At 40.7% G+C, this 22,352-nt stretch overlaps 1 protein-coding gene across 8 annotated transcripts in view; it reads right to left on the reverse strand.

Moving 5' to 3' along the window:
* Positions 1–2,169: 2,169 nt before the first annotated feature.
* The window catches only part of PABIR3 (PABIR family member 3), a 40,136-nt gene continuing 19,953 nt past the window's right edge, over positions 2,170–22,352 (reverse strand). For 6 of the 8 annotated variants that reach the window (XM_007507221.3, XM_056808835.1, XM_007507218.3 and 3 more), the window contains 2 exons: positions 20,689–20,782; positions 17,752–20,142 (listed from right to left, as the gene is read on the reverse strand). In XM_007507221.3, coding sequence (XP_007507283.1) covers positions 19,992–20,142; positions 20,689–20,782 — 245 coding nt within the window. In that variant the 3' untranslated portion in view covers positions 17,752–19,991. Of the gene's footprint in view, positions 2,404–3,642; positions 3,722–17,751; positions 20,236–20,688; positions 20,783–22,352 lie in introns of those variants that run through there. The other 2 variants (XM_007507219.3, XM_056808836.1) reach the window with 2 other exon arrangements.

Here is a 22,352-nt window from a genome sequence, read left to right on the forward strand (position 1 = left end):
AGCTTGTCTCTACAAGCTGGTAAAAAATCTGAACTGCAAGAAGAGAATTGAAAATAGTGAATCTAAAATGCAAATATTTATGGATCCTAAGAATAAATTCTGAGATAAAATAAGGGCTCAAAGTATTAGTATCCTGATTGTACACATGAGGCATTCAGAGTGTAGTAATGATATGCCCAAAGTCACTTTGGTAGTGACCTAAGTCTTTGCCTAAGCTAGAACTTGAACCCAGATCTCTGAACTCCCACTAGACTATGTGTCCCACTCTATTAGGCTGCCCAAAGACTTTGATTTAAATAGCTCTATTAAAACCATAAACTGCTAAGCAACATTCTGTAACATGAGGTTATCAAAAAACAGAAGTCATCACCTTGCTGATGAACTAGGGCTACCATTGAGCCCCAGCTCAATGGAACTGGATATAAACCGAAGTCCTGGGCTGGTATTTTCAGCAACTGTCATACTAAACCTTTCATCTAGCATACCTCTGTTGAGTGACCCTAGATAAATCTCTCCCTTCTCCCTCAACCTTGTATATAGATGGTTCCAAACTCAGGGACAAACAGGCTATTCCCCCCCAAATTTTTCAATACCCTAAAGAGCAATTGAAGAGAAATAGAGGCTCTCTCTGGGCCTATGTTTGTTGCCATTTTACTTAAAAGGCAGCCTGCCTCTCTAGAGCTTTTAATCTGACTATTAAATGACTTGATTGTAGGGAAATTGCTCTTTAAGGAAAGAGGACAGCTTCAGAAACACCTCTGTAAACCCTATACCAGCCAGGACAAGCATGTATGATGATGAGGACAGTTTAAGTTTCTTTCAACTTTTCAACACTAACTATCCATTGAGAAGTCTTGATGGGGAGCCTCGTTGTTCTGTAATGAGAAACCCAATGCTTCTAGTTTTAGCTCAGATCAGATATGTTCTCCCTAACCAACCTTTTGTATGCTTTAGAGGGAGCATGGGATGCCAGATGCTCATTTGTTGCCTAAACTGAAAATAGATAATACTAAACAAACTTCAAATATGAGGGAAGTTTGAGTTTAATCCAAGAGCAAGACAAGGCTCTCCTTTCTTCTTATAGTATGCTAGAGCTAGAAGGGTTCTCTGAGGTCTCCACTGGAGTCTAATCCCTTTGTATGACAGAAGAGGAAACTGAGGCCTAAGAAGTCACTTGCCCAAGCTCAAACATAGGATCCTAGATCTAGAGATGGAGGGGATCTCTCAGAGGCCATCTAGTCCAATCCCCTACTTTCTAGAGGAGAAAACTGAGGCCCAGAGAGGTTAAGTGACTTGTCTACAGAAGGCAGGAAGCATTTATTAAATAAGTATCTTCCAGACACCATACTAGGCACTTCAGAAGCATTAATAATATGAGTATCACATCAACCCTGGAAGGTGGGTACTATTATTGTTCCTATTTTATAGTTGAAAAATGAGTCCAAATATACTCACATACCTACTAGCTGTATGATCCTGAGCAAGTCACTTAACCATTGACTGCCTTAGTTTCCCCATCCTAGCGCCTGCCTCCCAGGGTTATTGTGAGGATCAAAGCCTCCTGGTAAGTGCTTAATAAATGTTTATTGTCTTTCTCTATTTACTTATTTGTTTCCCTGTTATTGCCCACCCCCACCACTAGGTTTATCCCAAAGTCCTCAATGCCTAGCATAATGCCTGGCACAGAGAAGGCACTTACTAAATGTTTATCGATTGATTGATGACCACTACTGCTTTTTTCTTTTTGTCTCCTTCCACTAGACACTGAGGGTAGGAAGTGTGTGCCTTTTCTTAGAGCCTCTCCAGGACAGGCATGGGAGCACAATAGATGGAGGTAATAGATCCTTTTAGCCCTCACTGGCCTGACTGGATGGAATGTCAGACTGAGAAGGCTTGAAAATGGGTACTAGAGGATCTCCAAGTACCTTCAAAGTGACTTTAAAGTAATGTATTGAATTCCCTTCCTTGACAGGCAAATTGCTATGGCAAACTCAATTATCTTGAAATGTTACCATGGAACAAGAAGGGGGGAAAAATCAATCATTTCAGATGAGCAACGTGTAAGTCGGTGAATCAGCAACAGAATTGACGGTTCATTGGGTTATCAAGTGGCCCAATAAAATGTTCACCTGATAGATGCAGCATTCATTTATGGAAAACAAGAAGCAATTGCGGTTGTCACTTTTACTACAATGGCAATCTGATGTTTGGAAAATATAGCAAGAGAACTAGAAATCTAACCCCATCATATCTGTTCCCTTTATCGTGAGCTTTTCAGATTCATGCCTCTTAGAAGGGAGACAAGCATGATGTTCTTATGAAGTCAGCACTGGAAGTCAGGAAGGATTAGGTTTGAAACTCATCTTGCATGCCAAGTCATTGGTCTCGTTGGGCCTCCATTTCCTGTTTGTAAAATGGGGATACCAAATACTTGCAGTAAATACATATTTACACCAGTTAAACGTATAGCATTTTGCTAGTGAGGTCTAAATGCCAGTTAGCACTGCCTATACTATTCTTCTAATTAGGATGAATCATATGAAAGACAGTAGAATGGAATGAACATTAGACTGGGGTGGCAGGAGATTGGGGTTCATGTCCTAGTCTGGAACATATTACCTATTTGATTTTAAACAAGTTATTTCTGCTCTTTGGACTTCAGATTCATTCTCTGGAAAATAAGAGGGTTAGACTTGATAAATTCTGAGATCCCTTCCAGCCCTAGATCTAGGATCCTATGTGTGATCTTAGATGCATCTCTTCCTCTCCCAGAAGCTCAGTTTCCTCCTCTGTAAAACGAGAGAGTTAGTTAGTTAGACTGGATGGTCTCTCCTTTCAGCCCTAGATCAGTGATCTCATGATCCCGCTCTATGACTATAGCAAGCCTCTTCTCCACGATGGCCCTCTATTTCTTCCTATGTACAAGGAGGCATCGGAATAAGACGATTCTTAAGGCCCCTTCCTTTCCATTCGAAAATCCTATGACTCTGAACAGACTGATTTTTAGAAAGCTTGCGTCAAAGAATGCACACAAGGCCTGGAAGTTCCTTTAGTGTTGGAGACCATGTTTGTATTCATCTTTGTATCCCCGATGCACAACATGGGGCCCTGCACCTAGCTGGCATTTACTGAGTGTTGAATTCAACCGAATTTGATGGGAATGATCATATTCATCTTTGTAACATTACTATAAAGAGAGCTTGCACCAATTATTCAAGTCTCTTTCTGGAGGCGGAATCTGATGCAGGGAAAGGTTGAGGGATTTTCCCCCTAGAATTCACAGCACATCATATCCTACTCCTCAGGATTACATTTCACAGCTTCTTAGGCCATTCTGTGGATAAACATTCTGCTCTGAATTCTCTATGAGGCTGAGTTTTGAAAAGCAGACCTAAAGGCTACAATCCGCCCACCCGTGCCTCCCCCATGGTGGTTTGGGGAGTTCTCCTTTTCTGTACATGAAGGCCCTGAGAACCGGAGGTGGAAGAATAGCAGCAGAGCCCCTGGAGGAGATGCGGGGCCATCTCATGTTTCACAAGCAAGGCCTGATGAAAGGCCAGATTGTTCCCCCCCCCCCACTCCACCCCCAGCTGCCAGCAAGTCTGATTGAAACTAGTAAGTTGGAGGTGGGAGGAGGCGTACCAAATAATCAGGATCTGGTGGTCCGCTAGGAGGCGGCTCAGAAAAGCTACAAAGCATTGGTGTTTCTGAAGTCGTGTTGCTAGGGAGACAGAAGAGAAACAGCGGAAGTGATTATGTGAACTCCCCAATGTAGCTTACTTATCGATAGGACTCTGCCCTCCACTCTGCCAGTTCTTGGGGCAAAGGCTGAATTTCTTTGGGATGTTTCAGTCCATTTTATTGGTGCCATTTAAACAATTCAGTGAATTCTGGGTATTGCCCCCCTTGACCAGCTCCCTGCCCCTCACCACATTTTTTCTCAACAAAATGAGCCTTTCCTTGGAACAAAGGAAAAAACATAACCCAAACCCTCAGAGCCAGTGTTCAGTCATGTTCTGCCAAAGCTGGTATTCAAAGAGGCCCTCAACGCTGAGGGGTGGGGGCGGGGGTAACAGGTAGCTTTGTCATCCTACAGACACACCATAGAAGCAGTTTGGGGAACTAGTGACAGGGCAGAGCCAAAGGAAACCAAGGGAGGGTTGTGCTTGCCAGCTGGTTCCAGAAGACCTTAGGGGTAGCCCTAACCAGGCCTGGAGATGAGAAGTCCTGGGTACAAATTTGGTCTCAGAGCCATGGGACCCTGGGTAAGTCACTTAACCCCCATTGCCTAACCCTCACTTTAAATTCTTCTGCCTTGGAACCAGATGGAAGGTAAGGGTTTAAAAAAATAAAAAGAGGAGCAGATCTCATATGGATACAAAAGGAGAAAAAGGGGTCTGCTCAAGGACTGGCAGTTTATGACTAAGCCATTCTATTGGTGGTGGGCTGAAAAGGCTTGGTGCAAACCCTGGCATGGCATATTAAATGTCCCTAAGGCAGAGAGGTATTTGAAATGGGATATTTGAAGTGAAAACAATGCTGAGATCCAAATCCTGCAGTCACTTCTTTCCTTCTGGGTTGGAGTTTCCCCATCTAATAAAAAGAGGATGTCAGTTTAGAATGGAGATCTGTAAAGCTTCTCCTGGCTCTAGACAGTTCTGGACATGGAATCAGAGAGAATGGGCGGGCGGGCCACTCTGGATAGAACCAAAGACGGTCAGAGCTGGAAGGGACCTTAAAATGGAGGCCTATATCTAAAGCCATCAGCAAACATCATCTGCAATGGGAATAAACTCGAAGCCTTCCCAATAAGATCAGGAGTGAAACAAGGATGCCCATTATCACCTCTATTATTGAACATTGTACTAGAAACACTAGCTGTAGCTATTAGAAAAGAAAAAAAAATTGAAGGGATTAAAATAGGCAAGGAGGAGACCAAGTTATCACTCTTTGTGGATGACATGATGGTCTACTTAAAGAATCCTAGAGATTCAACCAAAAAGCTAATTGAAATAATCAACAACTTTAGCAGAGTCGCAGGATACAAAATAAACCCACATAAGTCATCAGCTTTTCTATATCTCCAACACAGCTCAGCAGCAAGAATTGGAAAGAGAAGTACCATTTAAAATGGAGGCCTAGGTGGGGGAGTGACTTGAGCAAGGCCACACAGGAAGAGTGGTATAACCTGGACTAAACCCACATGTCTTGGTTCTCAAACTAGAGCCTCTCTGTTAAATCAGCTTATCTCTGTAGCGTGATTTAGTAAAGAAGTAAGCTATTTGGTAAAGGTTGAGGAAAACTCACTTTACTATAGGTTGGATCAGGTTTCAAACACACAGCCAGCAGTCATGGAAACCATAACACTCCTGAGTGTTCTCAGAAGCAGACTAAAATGTAACTGGGCAATACTTCACAAAACAAAGTGCAACAGAACATAGTATAAATATATACTTAAAAAAAAAAAACCCTCACCTTCTGTCTTAGAATCAATATTGTATATTGATTTCAAGGTGGAAGAGTGGTAAGGGCTAGGCAATGGGGGTTAAGGGACTTTCCCAGGTTCACACAGCTGGGAAGTGTCTGAGTCCAATTTTGAACCCAGGACCTTTTGCTCGTATCTACTGTGCCACCTAGCTGCTCTTAGTACATTAATTTTCCCATCAGTAAATGCTATATAGGTCCACTTGGACAATCTGTATTACTGATTTTTGGAGTTCAAATCTTCCATTGTGATAATATTCCTCTTCCTCTCCTCCCTTCCCTCCCAATAAAAAATCCCTGGAAACCCCCTCGCCCCCCTCCCCCCATCTCCTTTTCATATTTCTCAGGATGCAGAGAGGAGCAGCAAATTAAGCACAATATATAACTTTACTGTGTATCCAGGAAAGTTAACAGCTTCACCCTTTCCTTAGCTATAGTAAAACTCCCATTATAGTAGCTATAGTAAAACTCCCATTAAAGAGGATGGCCCCATTCCCAAAGAACCTTGTCAGAGACAGAAATAACATAGGAGAAAAAGGGATGAGTTTAAGAACAAAAAAGGTTATGATACCATCATTATTGGAGGTTGGCTAGTAGCACAGCAGATAGAGAGAAGGCCTAGTGGCTGGAAGTCCTGAGTCTAAATTCAACCACAGACACTGGTTCCCTGACCTTGAGCAAGTCACTTAACTGCTACCTGACTCAGTTTCCTTATCTATAAAATGGAAATAGTATAGCATCTACCTCCCAGACTGGTTGTGAGAAAAACCCTATAGAAATAAGAGCGATTATAATCAATATTGAAAAAAGTGCCAAATCTGCAGTATAGAAATGTGAAGTCAGAAGAGTTAGCTGTATAGCCTTGGGCAAGTCATTTAACCTCCCTAGACCTCAGTTTTCCCATCTATAACAGGAGGGGACTGGACTCTACGGTAGGACTTGATGACTTCTAAAGTCCCTTCACACCTAAAGCTACAGCCCAATGAAACATTAAATACAGACCTGGAGTTTTTGCAATTGCAGGAGGGCAAGGGAGGGAACAGATACAGGTTAGGAGAGATGGGGAAGAGCCCTAATCTTTATCCAGGCAAGGAAGAGGGAAAAAGTCTGGGAAGCAAGGAGACTTGGCATTAAGGTCAGGTGATCTGGCCTTCAGATCCCAGAAAAAGCTGGCCAAGAAGTGAAACAGAGCAGCTGCCCATCTTACAATCTATTGGGGGAAGACAACATGCAAACAAATATATACAAAGCAAGATACCTACAAGATAAATAAGAAATAATGAACACAGGGAAAAGGTACTAGAATCTAGAGGAGTGGGGAAGTTTCCTATAAAAGATGGGACTTGAGTTGTGCTGTAAAGGAAGCTGGAGAAGTCAGTAGGTGAAGTTGAGGAGGGGGAGCATTTAGGACACAGGGGGCAGCCAGAGAAAACACCCTGGGTCGAGAGATGGGATTATCTTCTTCATGGAATAGCCAGGAGGCCATATTAATAAGGAGTCCCTGGTGTTGGTTGAGTAAAGGAATCATGTGGTCAGATCTGAGCTTAGGGAAAATGATTTTGGAAGAGTGGACAGTTTAGGGGAAGATTAGAGTTCAATTTGAGACATGTTGAGTTTAAGATGTCCCTGGGACTGCCATCTTGAAATTTTTAATGGGAAATTTGTAATGTGGGACTGAAGCTCTGGGGAGAGATCTCTAACTTGTTTGCATGGAAATGATGTGCTTACTAAGAGAGAGGGCATAGGGGGAGAAGAGAAAAGAACCTAGGACAAAACCTTATTTAGAGGTCAAGTGACATCAGGAGTAAGGAACAAGTCCAAGATCCATAGCTGGGTCCTCTTCCTCTAAATAAAGTGTTATTTTCACTCAACAAGAACTACAGAGAGATTTAAGCTCAAAAACTTCCTAACAATTGGAGTAAAAAATCTGTGGAGGCCTTCGAGTAAAACCTAGAGACCTTGCAGAAAGGATTTCTCTACCAGTATGGATTGGCTAATGGCCTCTGAGACACTGGGTTAAAATCTGTTGGTGGTTGGGGGGGGGGGATGGAGGGGGGGAGACCTGATCTGATACACTCACTCTTACAAACCTGGAACTGAGGGGAAAAGAAAGGCGTGGGACCTTTAGCCAGAGAAAGTGGAGACAGGTCCAGAACAGAGCCAGGCACGAGAGCTAAGGGCAGGCAAAGATAGGAAGTAAAAGGACATAGCATTCTATACCTCCACAGGCCCCAAGCAGGCCACTCTCTTCTCACCAATGGATTGTAAGCTACTTGAAGGAAAGAACTGTCTTTCTTTTTCATATTTGCATCCCCAACTCTAACGCAGTGCTTGGCACTTGAGAGACACTTAAATATTGATTGACTGAAACTGCAAATAAGCTAGGGGTCAGGAACTGGAGTCTACCATTTAGGTGGGTAGGCCAGTTTGCATGCCAAGAGACCCAGCCTTTTGACACTTTTGCTAATGCAAAGTTAGCCATTCCAGTGATTGGTCCTAATTGTTGGGTCAAACTCATGATAGGAGATGACACTGGACGAGAAAGGCTCCAGTTCTCATCCCAGGCTAAAGGAAAGCATTTTTCCATCAGCAAAAAAGACTTTTCATGGTCAATTGGATTTTGGCAAAGATCCCCACAATGTGCTAGTAAGAGACATGGGACAACTGGCTGAGAATACTTTGAGCCTTTGTAGAAATTACAAAGACATGGGGGAAACTAGCTAATTGAATGACTTCTTAGGATTGTGGGGTAATATTTTGAGTATAGTCACACTGCACCAGGAAATATTCTGAAATTAAATTAACCAGTAAAGGAGCCTAATTATATTCCCAGCTTAATGTGAGGCAACAGTGTGAGGCGGATGCTAAGAAAGCTAATGCAATTAGCATTAATGCATTAATAGAAGCATCATCCGGAACAATGGAGAAAATAATCCCTCTGGAGTGAGTGCTGCTAATCACATCCAGAGTATTGTGTACAATCTGGGGTATCAAACTTTAAGACTTTAAACTTTGACAAAGTAGAGAACATTTGACATCCAGAGAAGGGCAACCAGGTTGAAGGTTATGAAAGCCCAGCAAGGAATAAAGGAAATGGAAAAGACTGGAAGAGGTGACATGGTAGCTGTGTGACCCTGGGCAAGTCATTTGACCCCCATTGCCTAGCCCTTACTCTTCTGTGTTGGAGCCAATACACTGTATTGACTCCAAGATGGAAGGTGAGGGTTGAAACTTAAAAAAAAAATAAACAATGGTGCAGTGGAGAGAGTACTGAATTTGATGTCAGTGGACCTAATTTCAAGAACAGACTCCGCCACTTACTAGTGACTTACTAATGACCTTGGACAAGTCACCAGAACTCTGGGCAAGAACCTTCTCTTCTGTAAAATGGATCAGATGATATTCAAGGTCCCTTTTAGCTCTGAAGCTATGATCTATGACCAGAGAGTATTCATCGTTGAATGAACTTTCTAGAGGAATTGTTCCAAAACAAAATAGGCTAAGAGAGAGGTAGTGTGCTCTCTTGTACTTGATTCCTTCAAGCAGAAGGCCATCAATGATCAATCAATAAGCATCTATAGCGTGCCTGGCACTGTGTTAAGCACTGGGAATACAAAGTGTTAAAAGATAGTCCCTGGCTTCAAGAAGCTCATGATCTAATGGGGGAGAAAACATGCAAATAGATATATACAAAGAAAGCTATATACAGAATAGAGGAGATCATTAACAAACTGAAGGGACTACAATTAAGAGGGATTAAGGAAGGCTTCCTAGGAAAAAATGAGATTTTAATTGGGATTTAAAGGAAGCTAGGGAGGTTAGTAGTTGGAAGAGAGGACAGTAAGTGTCCCGGGAATGGGAGATACCAAGAGAAAATGCCTGGAGCCAAGAGATGGAGTTGTCTTGTTTGTGGAATAGCCAGTAGGCCGGTGTCACTCAATCCAGGAGTACATGGCAGGGAGTATCATGTAAGAGACTGGAAATGTAGGAAAGGGCTAGGTTATGAAGGGCCTTGCATGCCAAAAAGAACATTTTATATTTGATCCTGGAAACAAAGTGAGCCACTGGAGTTTATTGAGTAGAGGGGGTGACATAGTGGACTGATGCTTTAGGAAAATCATTTTAGTGGGCGAATGGAGGATGGATTGGAGTGGGGAGAGACTTGAGGCAGGCAGCCCAATCAGCAGACTATTGAAATAATCTAGGCATGAGGTGAGGAGGGCCTGCTCCAGGGTTGTACGAGTGTCAGAGGAGAGAAAGGGATATTCAAAAAATGTTGCAAAGGTAAAATCATTAGGCCTTGGCAAGGCTAGGAGGCTGAGAGAGACTGAGAAGTTCAGGATTACTCCTAGGTTATATGCCTGAGGGACTGCAAGAATGGTTGCCCTCAAAAATTGGAAAATGAGGGGATGCCCTTTGATTGGGGAATGGCTGAACAAATTGGGGTATCTGTTGGTGATGGAATATTATTGTGCTCAAAGGAATAATAAAGTGGAGGAATTCCATGGAGACTGGAACAACCTCCAGGAAGTGATGCAGAGTGAGAGGAGCAGAACCAGGAGAACATTGTACACAGAGACTGATCCACTGTGGTGCAATCAAATGTAATGGACTTCTCTACTAGCAGCAATGCAATGATCCAGGACATTTCTGAGGGACTTATGAGAAAGATGCTATTCATATCCAGAGAAAGAACTGTGGGAGCAGAAACACAGAAGAAAAACAACTGCTTGATCACATGGTTCGAGGGGATATGACTGGGGATGTAGACTCTAAATGAACATCCTAAAATCTAAAGTGTTTAAAAGGAAAAAAAAAATCCATGGGATCTGATGAGATTACCAAGTATAATATAGGGGGAATAAAAGAAGGTCCAGGAAAGAACACCAAGAGACACAATTAGGGGGTATGATCTGGAAAAGGATCCAGCAAAGGAGACTGAGAAGTGGTCAGAGAGGCAGGAGGAGAACCAGAAATTCTGAAAACCTAGAAAGATGAGAATATCAAGGAGAAGAGTGATTCACACTGTCAAAGACTGAAGAGAAGTCAAGGAAAATGAGGAATGAGATAAGGTCACTGGGATTGACAACTAAAGGATGATAAGAAACTTTGGAGAGAGTGGAATGAGGAATTCAGTGGAATGAGGTCAGAAACTAGATTTCAAGGGGCTAAGAAGAGAGTGAGACAAGAGAAAGTTGAGGCAATTACTGTAGTCAGCCATTTCAAGTTTAGCTATACTAACAGCAGAAGAGATAATGGAAACTAGTTAGTGGGAATGGAAGAATCAAAGGAGGGTTTTTCAGGATGAGAGACAATGGCAGGTGTGCAGGCAGAAGAGAATAAGCCAGTAAACAGAGAGATTGGAAATAAGTGAAAGAGGGGAAGGAGGGTAGCACAGTGGATACAATACCAGGCCTAGAATCAGGAAGACCTGGGTTCAAATCTGGATTCAGACATTTCTTAGCTATGTGACCCTGGGCAAGTCACTTAACCCCAATTGCCTAGCCTTTGCCGCTCTTTTGTCTTAGAACTGATACTTAGACAGAAGGTAAGAGTAAAAAGAAGTGAAGATGACAGAGGGGACAATTGTTTGTGTTAAAATTTAATTAAAACTCCAGTCCTTAATTTCCATAGTTTATTAATATTAACTCCAATAAGAGAAGAATGAAGCCTATTCTCAAACTAGCCATGTGGGCATTCCTCTCATGGCTCTCTCTCAGCCCACATTCTTTCATCACCATGTCCAAGGGAATAGAGAGACCACTTCCTTGAACCCCCTCTTTTATTCTTCCCCTATTACCCTGGATCAATAGCCCACTCCTTTCAGGCTCAAATGCCTAGGTCATTGTCCTGTGACCCATGCTGGAGAACACTCATGTGACGTAAAGCTAGCACAGGACACAGGTAGGACCCTAGTATGTGATTCTGGGCGGGGGTTCCCTTCACACAGTTGGAAGGACAGGATAGAATGAGATTGCTTATAGATGGGTTAGCCTTATTAAGGAGTAGTGGCACAAGGCATATGAGTGACAGGAGATAAGGGAGAGGGAAGAAGGAGCTCAATGCAACTGGCATCAATTTTTTGTATAAAATATTGTGAGATTTAAAATGGTTGAGGTCTTAAACTGTAGTGATTAAAATAGTGGAAGATATAAATTGTGATAGATATAAGAGAGGGTGAGTAAATTTGACTGCAGAAATATGTTTCACTACAGTGTCTTGGGTTTTAAAATCAAATATAAGGTGGTTGCCAGGGAAATATTCCCAATTATTCAAATACCCAAGTCAATTGGGTTTTATAGAGATTTTAATTAACAATACAATGAGTAATCAAAGAAAGAGAGAGAGAGTAAGAAAGGAATAAGTATGAAGGGCCTCAAGCCAATATGGCCTAGACCTGAGTCTTAAAAGAGAAATCAGTTTTTTAACACTCACCACAAGGTCTGACTAAACAAGGATTTTAGTGACACCAGGCCAGCTCCATCTCAGCTGACTTTACCAGAGAGCTTTCCAGCCAGAGACTGTTCCAAAGGGCCTCTCTCCAGAGCCTCCAAAGGGACAGAGTCCCCTTAGAGGAGCTCCAGGGAGACCTCCTTAGAGATTGTCCTCCAAGAGTTTCCCTTCTCCAGAGCCTCTCTCAAGAGATTCTTCCCAAGCGGTCCTCATCAGAGATCCTCCAAAAGGCTTCTCCAAAAGGATATATCTCTATCTCAAGAGATTCTGCTTTTTCTTATATAGGGGTTTTTCTCTCATGTTACCTCCCCTAAGTCCCTACATCTACCAATCACTGTAGACGCTTTCCAAAGGATTGCCCATCTGAATTCCTGCTAAGTCGACAAATCTCCTCAGTAAGTCTGAATCAGAAAAAATGCTGCTGTGTCGACCAAGATCCTCAGTAAGTCTGAACTAGAGAAAACACAGCTGAGTGAACTAATCTAATCAAGAGAAAACTTGCCTGACCCTTTTAGGTACCTAGCATCTCATTGTATCAATTCTAAAAACAGGCCTGGCTCAAAGAACTCCTTGCCCCACCATAAGCATGGATCCAAGTACTTTCTTTGTTTAGCAAGGAGTTTTCTCCCCTAAAGCAGTCTTAAGTACGGGTGGAGTAGAGGTCCTCCCATTTCTGATCCTGGCAAGTTCTCACATCAAAATGGAAAATGTTTCTCAGTAGGGAATTTGTTCCAATTAAGAATTCCCTGATGGGGAAATTTTTAACATTCACAAGTCTGAGAGATTTCAAGATTTACAATATGAAAGGTTCCCAGCTGATGGAGAATATGTGTGTGTGCGCGCACGCGTGAGAGAGAGCGAGCCATAAGAAGTTTGAGGAAAGACGAAAAAAATTTGAAGAGTCACTATGAAGAGTGGGATAGTAAGTTGATAAGAGGGGAATAGTAGCAGTGAGGGCCTAGTTCTGTGGTGGTGAACCTAAGGCATATGTGCCCGAGGGGGCATTCAGAGCCCTCTTTGTGGGCACACACACCACTGCCTCAGGACAGAGTTTTCCAGAGTTCATTACTAGAAAGCCAGAGGGATGCGGGGTTGGACTTTTCCCCTCTCCCTCTCCACGGGGACATTTCTCACATCACCCACACCTCTAAAAGGTTTACCATCACTGGACTAGTTCAATTTGTAGTGGGCTCGGTGGTAACTAGTGAGTGATTTTTTTCCATCTTTGTTTAGCAGCATACATTGCGATGTGAAGGTGGTGACTGGTGGGAATGATTCAAAGCTGAGGCTTGGCTGAGTGGAACTGGTGATATGGTAAGAAGGGTAGAGATTCAAGAGAGGAAGATAGTGTAGAGTAGAATTAGTTCACCAAAGGATCAAGAGGGAGAGAAGAGAGAGTGCCTAGATGGGATACGGCCTAGAAGAGAATTGAGGGCTGAAGGGATTGGTGGTCACGGGGCAGAAAGTCAGGTTTTGCAAGGGAAGGCGAAGACATGAAAGTTGACTTATGGTCAGATAAAGGGAAGGGATTTCAGAATTCTTGAACACAGAATTGGTACATTTGTGGATAATGGGAAGGTCGAGGGTATGACCATTTGTGTATATGACTAAGGTGGGGTGGAGTAGTATTTCATGGTAAGTGAGTAGACTGAGGAATTGAGTGGTTTTTGGTAACTCAATAATATTTCATTCTCCCTCAAGAAGTTCTTGCCCTTGAGGACAGCCAGCAAAAGCTTTTGCTTTGCATCCACAGTACCTAGAACACTGCCTCTCATAGAGTAGGCACTTAATGTTTGCTTTTGAATTGACTCAAGATAAGTCTACAAATCACCAGCTTGGTAATTTAACAAAATGCCAGTCAAGGAGGTATTGCCACACTACTTTCATAATGTAACAATCTGTAATTTTGTTAGTTTTTCCCTCTCCTAATGCTAATTGTAACTCCTTCCACACTTGCTAGGAAGCCTTCATTGATGTCTATGGCACTCTCAAGATATCAGTATCTGGAAGCCATTCTTCTGGTTCTTTTTCTGAAGAGCTAGTCCTAGGATGCTAAACGAATAGGCTTATCACCAGCCACATACACAAAACTCTTCTAACTTGGTTGTAACTTCAAGAGATTACACGCCATTGGCAAAGCCTTCAAGAACGCAGGGCTCACTTCCATGCCATAAGGTAGCACAGGACGAACACTTTAGTGAGGGCTCTCCTTAGAAGAGTAGGAATAAAAATGAAAGGTATAATTAGGGTTCTTTGCTAAATAATTTAATTTCAGACCCCCTACAAAGCACAAAACCACAGACTATCTCTTTGACTGCTTCAAGTCATAACCTTTAGTTTTAAGCTTGTGTTCCCTGAAGAGATACTAAGGGAGAACACTCTGAGCCAAGAAACGGATTAAATGGTAGCAGAGGGATCCACTCCCTATGCTTCTTGCTTATAGCCATGTGATAATTATTTCCAAAAAGTTGTCTTGTTGGTAGTGGGCTTTTGAGTGTTCGATAAGATCTGCCATTAAGAGCACAGGATAAATTTGAAGAGTTGGGACAGTCCTCCCTGGGCCATGTCCTTTGAAACAATGCCCATGTCAAATAGATCTTTAGTCATTTATAAACTGATAACGAGGTGGTTTAAAAAAATTTTTAGTGGCATGTGCTTTGCTGCAATGAGAGCAGGTGATTAACATGCAAATCCCAAGAAAATAATTTATTCACACAAAACAAGAAAGCAGAGGGAAATTAGCATTCTCTTTCCAAATAAATCATGCATAATTCAAAAGACAGAGGACACTATGGCTGAGAAAGAACCAAATGAGTTCCATATTGCGAGAAAGGATCAGAGCGTTGACTTCTCTGGGCATGACCCTCCTGAACTGCTTCAAGCATCTTCTTAAAGGGTTCAGAGGTTTATGGCCAGCATGACTTTCTCTGTACTTGCAGAGACAGAGGCAGTACTTTAGGGGACCAAATTGCAGTCTGATCACATACTGAAAGGCTGACCCTGGGCAATTATTTTACCAATTTGTGTTGCTGTCAGTTAGGCCACAAAGATCTCCAATTTCACGTATACAGCTCTTGGGCAATTTATAGGATCCAGCTAATCGTATGGATACATTTATTTAGTGCTTTGGAGAACATATGGCCATTAATTATTCTGCCACTAGGATAGTAAAAACAAATTTCCAAGCTGCATATGTGATTTTCCTTTGGCTCCCTCTACCTAGAACTTATAGACAACAGTGAAAACCAATTCTATTTTTAACTATGGCTGAAAAATCATTGGAAAGTTATCTGTGATACAAGAAGATATGGTATGGGATTGGAGGAGGTAAGACTGGACTGAATTTTCCCCAGAATTATCTTAGCCTCATTTAGCACAGTCTGCCCTTTTCAAAATGAAAAGCTTTAATTATTTGGCACTGAATTCTACATGGATGAAATCTCTTTAGGCTCAGGTCCTAAGAGCTAAAATATTGAAATGCAAGGCCAGGGAAAATGGCAATTAGATTTTCTCCATATAATATACTGTTATGAAGAGTCCATTATGTAAAAGACATACAGATGTGCCTGTAGGATAAGACTTTTTTTTATTCATTTAAGAGATTAGAATGTTAGTAGGAGTCCAAAGAATCTAATAATTCAAGGACATAGGTCCAAGGTTAGTACCAGATTTGAATGAGTTCTGAAAGATTTTGTTATATCCATCCCAGGCCAAATTATCTGGTAGTATATAGTTCCTTATATACACATAGATCCTTCCCCTCCCAACTGCCTTTCTCTAATTTACTTGTTTAACCCTATACCTTCTATCTTAGAATCCACACTAAATATCAATTTCAAAGCATAACAGTAAGGGCTAGGGAAAAGGGTTGCCCTGGGTCACGGAGCTAGGAAATAGTGTCTGAGAACAGATTTGAACCCTAGACCTCCCATCTCCAGGACTGGCTCTCTATCCATTGAACCACCTGGTTTCCCCTGCCTTTCTCTTATTCGAGAAAGAACTGTCTAATAACTAGAGCTATCACACAATGGAGTGGGTTGCCTTCTGAGGGAATTGAGTTCTCCACCACTGCAAATACCAGACCCTCTACAGGAACATTTGAAAGGGAGATGAAAGGAGGAAATCCTGTAATGAGGTGGTGAAGCTGGACTAAATGACTAAGTTTTCCATCATCTACATTTATATCACTACACCTAAATTCTAGAATTTATGATCTGGTAAAGTCTTTCAAATATCAATCCTGGAATAAGGGAAGGGTGGGGAGGGTGGGTATTGCCCTACTGCCTGTCACACTAATGAAAACACTGTTGTTAAAAATCTTTTTTTTTTTAACTGATGTAAAGTTTTTCAAAAAAAGAAGACAGGAGCAGGTAGGTGGCTCAGTGGATTGAGAGTCAGGTTTAGAGACCAGAGGTCCTAGGTTCTGTGTGAGGGGAGCCCTCTCCCAAGATCACACATTGGAGTCCTGCCTACATCACACCATGGAGAATGGGTCATAGGGCAGTGATCTAGGCACTGGAACTGGAAAGGATTGGGATATTGATCCAGGGTAAAAGAGAAGGAATAAAAGAGGGGTTCCAGGAAGTGGGCTGTGTCTATTCTCCTGGGTGCATGGCAAAAGGAAGGTAGCTGAGGGAGCCATGTGGAAAGCACTCACATGTCAAGTTAGAATAGGCTTTTTCTCTCTGACTTCTCTAAGTAAATATTAATAAACTCTATGGAAATTAAGGACCAGAGTTTAATTTAGTTATTACAGTTCAAATCTGGCCTCAGACACTTCCTAGCTGTGTGACTGTGTGTAAGTCAGCTAACCCCCATAGCCTATCCTTTATTGCTCTTCTGCCTTAGAACCAATACACAGTATTGATTCTAAGATAGAAGGTAAGGGTTTAAAAAAAATCTTTTAAAAAACCAAGACAATGACATTCTGAAAACACCTTTTCTTAGGGAAAAAAAATAGCTACCCAACCAAAAAACCCCAATGTCATTCTTAGTATAGTTTTGTAACTTGTCAGCTCTGAATCTGGTAAGTACACATTTCAAAAAGGTCTATTATCATCATTCTGTCAGAAATCAAAGTCAATAATGAAAATTTGGAATTTTTGGCTCACAATGACTAAGCTCTAGGCATGGCTTCCTGAAGAGATGTACTGCTTCAAAAACAAGTCTCCCAAATGAAATCTAACATTCAAAATCTCAGTGCTGGAATTCTGATGTCATTTTGGGCACATCATACGTGGGAGAGAGTTCAAAGTCTTGGATTCAGAAGACCAGGTTAGAGTGCCACCTCTAATATTGATGATGTCACTGTCAGCAAGTCATTTAACCTCTCAATATCCTCAATAATTCTTTCAAGATTATAAGTGGTAGTCAAACAGTAGCTGATCTGCAATAACAGAAGGCATTTCCTCACTAGAAGTTCCTTATGCTAGTGAAATTACAGGTCCAGAGTGAAAGAAAAACATTTTTGGACTGATATGGCAACTTTAGGGTCACAGAGCCCCCCCCCCCCCCATACGAAGCCTTTCATGAAATGGGACAAATTTAAGTGCAAATTCAGATAAGGAAGCTTTGGAAATTGAAGTTCTTTGGTGGATTACAAGTGTAGGTATATTTAATACAAGTAATTCAGCAACCAACTACCACTCTATTTTTATACTAAAGAAAAAATTAAAACAAAGCTCAATTAGAATAAATGGCAAAGGTGAGTTTCTCAAGCTGTGCTGATGATGAAGATGGAGGTCCTGTAGCAAACACGAACATACTTTGAAAGTCAAAAATCACTGCACCAAAAAAGCACTTTTGGAAACCATGTTTCTCTTTCATTTGAATTTTTATTAGCATTTTGAAAACTAGCATAAATATAACAGAAAGAGGACACGCCGACACATATACACAGCACAACTAGCTCTCAATGTTCTTGAGTCTGTAAGATGAGTTAGAGATTAGATAGTAAGAGACTCCTTCAGAAAAAATGAGCCAAGCAAAGTCGAACCCCCTCGAATCAGTCTTCCCTAAAGAAGAGTGACACGACAGGTCTTTGGCATGTTTAAGATAAACTACAGCCTTACTGTACTCAAAGGAACCAACCACAAAAACAGTAGGTCAAAGGTAAGCAATTCTTTTGGGTTGACTATCAAGAGAGGGAAAGTCTTTATAAGAGAGAAAAACAGGCTCCTTCCATTACACAAGCTCAAAAGGCAACAATTGCAATGTTTAATCAAGAATGAAAAGTCGACAACAGGAGTATTCACAAATGCCACATCAAGCATACTGTAGTGAGTTATGTTATTCTAGCACATAATATAGAAGTCTAAACTAACTTGAAGCGAGTGAAAAATTGAGTGAAATATAGTTACGATTACGGAAGCAAACTCTTTCCTAGAGGGGTCAAATTATGAGTACCCCCTACATATATAAGCATGTAATAATGGATTACTTAGCATATGAATTTATACAAGATTTCTTATAGCGGTGTTTTCACCCTCAAAATTCACTCCATCTGTCTTCAGTGGTTTTTGTTCTGGAACATGGTTTCATCTCCCCGAGTCTGTGAAAGTGCATCATTGCCGTAGAAGAACCTTTTCTGTCTTGATTCGATGGATACTTTACTTTTATTATTTCACAAGGTACAGAAGTGCTATCAGATCTAGTTGTAGCAAAAGCCCCTCTAATTCCCTTCTCTTTATGTAAAATAAATCGAAGACCTGGGAAATAAAGAAGCTAAAGCATCACTAACACTATGCTACCAGTCCCATTTACTTGTAGTTGTTCATTAGTAGAATACTATTCCCATCTCAGAAGTCCATCATGATTAATGGTGCATACTTAGGAGTATGTGGTTACATCTATCCATAGACTGAGAGAATCCTTTCTCACTTAGACTCTTATGGTGAATGCCTTTAAGGCTTTTGCAACACAGTCTTCTGCACCTGTGTCTTTTCCCATTTGAGAGAAAAACTAAATCATTGTTCTAGTATTTCCTTTGTAAAGGAAATGTGTTTTGTAAGAACTGTTCATAATTGATTAACTAAGTCCATTTCAATCTATTCTTAACTTAATTCAGGAAATTTCCTTTCTATTTTTAAATCGAATGTTAACTGTCAGCAATGATTCAAAGCACTTATTTTTAAAATTTAACACTTTGCTAGGGCTATTCTTTTTCTATTAAAAAAATCTTAAGATTTTTAGATGGCAAAACATTTGGGGTTAAAAAATATTTACAATCATTTAGGGGAAAAAGTAAGTAATTCTCACAGAAAATCCATTACATGTAGGAACTGTATTTAGTCAAAACAGCAGTCATTAGAAATAAAAGGAATTACCAAAAATGAATAAGGCTATAACTAATCAACATTGGTTCTTCCTTCACACATAAATACAAAATTGATCAAGGTAAAACACAAGTTGAATACTGGCCCAAAGCCCCAATTAAACATTTTGCTTTTGTTATTCATTTAGGATTTTTTTCCTCCGTATATTACTCCTTTCCCTCCCCCAAACAAAGTAAATATCTTCGGATTCCTGTGTAAAATAGACAATAATAAGATTAGTATGTTATAATTAGCTTACTTAAAAAAATAGCTTTTGATAGGTTGGCTATGTTTCTTTTTTAAGTGAAGGCTAGCAATTACTGAAAATATCATCATTAAGAACTAGTGTGGGCACAAAGTGTCATTTTCAAACATCAGTTTGTGATACTGATTCAACAATTATACTCCATCAGAACTTACTATCCCCATAAATAAATAGCACTCTCATTAAAAAAAAAATCAAGGGATGACATAGGTATAGAGATATATTAGCAGCTTAAAAGATGTATGTTTATAGCATCAACATACTCCTCATTTCAAAGACATTTTTGAAAAGATGATTATATTGAACTTATCCTCAGGAACTGAATATGGAAGTTCTCTAAAACAACAACATTTTTTGATAATGCTAAGAGGAAAAATATAAAAGAGGAAATAGCCCAAATTACACCATACAATTCTACCATATTGCCCCAACTGGATTTTTCTCTCCTTCACAAAAACAACTCTTGGAGTGGTGAATCACTTAGATGAAAGCTCATCTACGGGGACAAATGGAGAGACCGAATCAGAGGGTGACACAGGAGAGTCGGTGGTAGTGCTGACTTTAGCTGGCGAGTTACAAGAAGATCCAGCACTGCTGCCGTTTCCATCAAGAGCATCTGAAGGCAGACTGAGAGAAGAAAAGGCCACCCACTTTAAACAGAAGTCAAGAGATTTTGAATGTGCATTTTGTAGGAGAAAAGTCTGCAAATGACCAGACCATCTACAGCAAAGAAGTGATGATAATTACTGTTTCAGAACACCATGTAGGATAGTCAAGTCAAGAGTAACAAAGAAAAATTCTCTTTTTCATTAAACTAGGTTTACTGTTTGTTATGGTTTAAGTAGAGAGAAGCCTGGTCCCCCCTCCCCCCCCCGGGGTACATAATCATCCTTCTCCTGTGTTCCATATATCAATCTATTCTTATGGCCCCACTTCCAAAACCATACCCATTGTAAATCAATATCACATATGCACATGCCTAAGAACTCACACCGGCTAAGTATACAAACTAATCAATGAATCAATTTCCAATGAGCTTGCTAACATCTAAAAAATGGGCCAAAGCTGGCACTGCTAAGAGGATTTACAAAAGTCAAATGAAGCCTTAATAAAACCATGCAATACACAACTTAATAAACGTTAAATAACGTTAATAAAAGTTAAATCACTTACCACATGTCAGGAATTGATGGAGCTTCAGGAGAGAGCAGACTGCTACTGGTGCCTTGAAAGAATCTCTTTGGCTGATCTTCATTTTCCATGTCACCTGTGAAAGAATGACAGTGGCAAAGTCAGCTAAAAACACCTTGGGGCTGGGGGAGGGGTCCTATTTTCAACCAAAAGTGTGTGTGAATGCAACTTTATGGTCAAGAAATGTTAAGAAAACCAGTGCTTTCTGATCATATGTGAGGCAAAGAGCCTTTGTATATAGGCAGGATTATACAGTCATCCAGAACCAAAGGCCACCTCTTTTTTGTTTCTTCAAATATCTATTGGAGAAAGATTCTACAGCTCTTCCTTGGGATGATTACTATGCATCTTAGAGGGTCAGAAGCTACCTCTCTACCCACACCCTCAGATATGACCATGTTTTCACAATTTATGGAAAGTCAGTCTTCTATACATTAAAAGAGCCTAGAAAAAAAACCCATGTTCAGAGAAGGTCTCACAGTTTTCTTTAGTGAGGCAACCCTTCTAAACCAACTAGCAGGGGCAGCCAGGTGGCTCAGTGGATTGAGAGCCAGGCCTAGAAATGAGAAGTCCTGGGATTAAATTTGGCCTCCACCCCCTACTGCTCGGCCTTTACCGCTCTTCTGCCTTGGAACCAATACACAGTATTGATTCTAAGATGGAAAATCAGGATTCCAAACAAATAAATAAATAAATGAACCAACCAGCCAAACTGTTCGTTATCCTCACTTATCATCAGTGAAAATGGCCAATTGTTGTTTAGTTCCACCTGTACAGCTTTTTTATGCTTGGATACTCTTCCTAAGAGTTTCTCTTAACCATACAAGGGTCTCTTCTCTAGCTTGAAAGACCACTAAGTTCTTCCCTTTAGCCTTGCCTACCACAGCCCAATTTGTTCTTGGTACCCTCTTTTTCTATAATATGTTAAAAAAGCCTCCAAGTGCTCTACCACCCCTAGGCTTGCTACTTCTGCATAACGTTGACCCAAATATCTAAGTTATGGGCAGTTTCAGAACAAAAGGCCCAGCTCCATAGCTCAGTCTTGGATAATTTGAGGGCAATTACAAAGAAATGCATATGTCTTGGTTTAATTAAATATGCTATGCTGGAAGGCTGTCACGTTAATTAATCCAAGATGTATTATGTTTGAGAGAAGAAAGCATGCTGTGGTTCTGTTCTCTCCGTCCTGACCCCTTCAATTCTCCCATTTTTACAATCTCACTCTAGCAAATTAAATTTCTTACTAAATATGCAGTTTGTTTCATTTTCTTAGTTCGCTAAGCAAGTAGAGAAAAGAACAAGGTCAAATGGAGATGGAATGAGATGAGCCAGAACTGGTTCAAAAAGCATCTTCTCACTTAGGTCATCATCCCAAAGTTAATGCCCTCCTTCTTTTCATCCCACCTTTTAAAAACTAGGGGTAAAAACCAATACTACAACCCTGACCATTTCAAACTTTATGCCACATCTTAATATTATCCAAGTTAATTACTGAAAGAAAAAGCAATAATATACTTACTGAACTAGGTAATCTAAATTGTAAAATATTCCAATAGCTATCAAATGTCACATGGTCAGTGAAAAAAATTAATCCTAACAAAATCGCTACTTGATAATAATTTAATGACAATATACATGAAATCATT

Source organism: Monodelphis domestica, chromosome X (assembly GCF_027887165.1).
Source record: "Monodelphis domestica isolate mMonDom1 chromosome X, mMonDom1.pri, whole genome shotgun sequence".
Lineage (NCBI taxonomy): Eukaryota > Metazoa > Chordata > Mammalia > Didelphimorphia > Didelphidae > Monodelphis > Monodelphis domestica.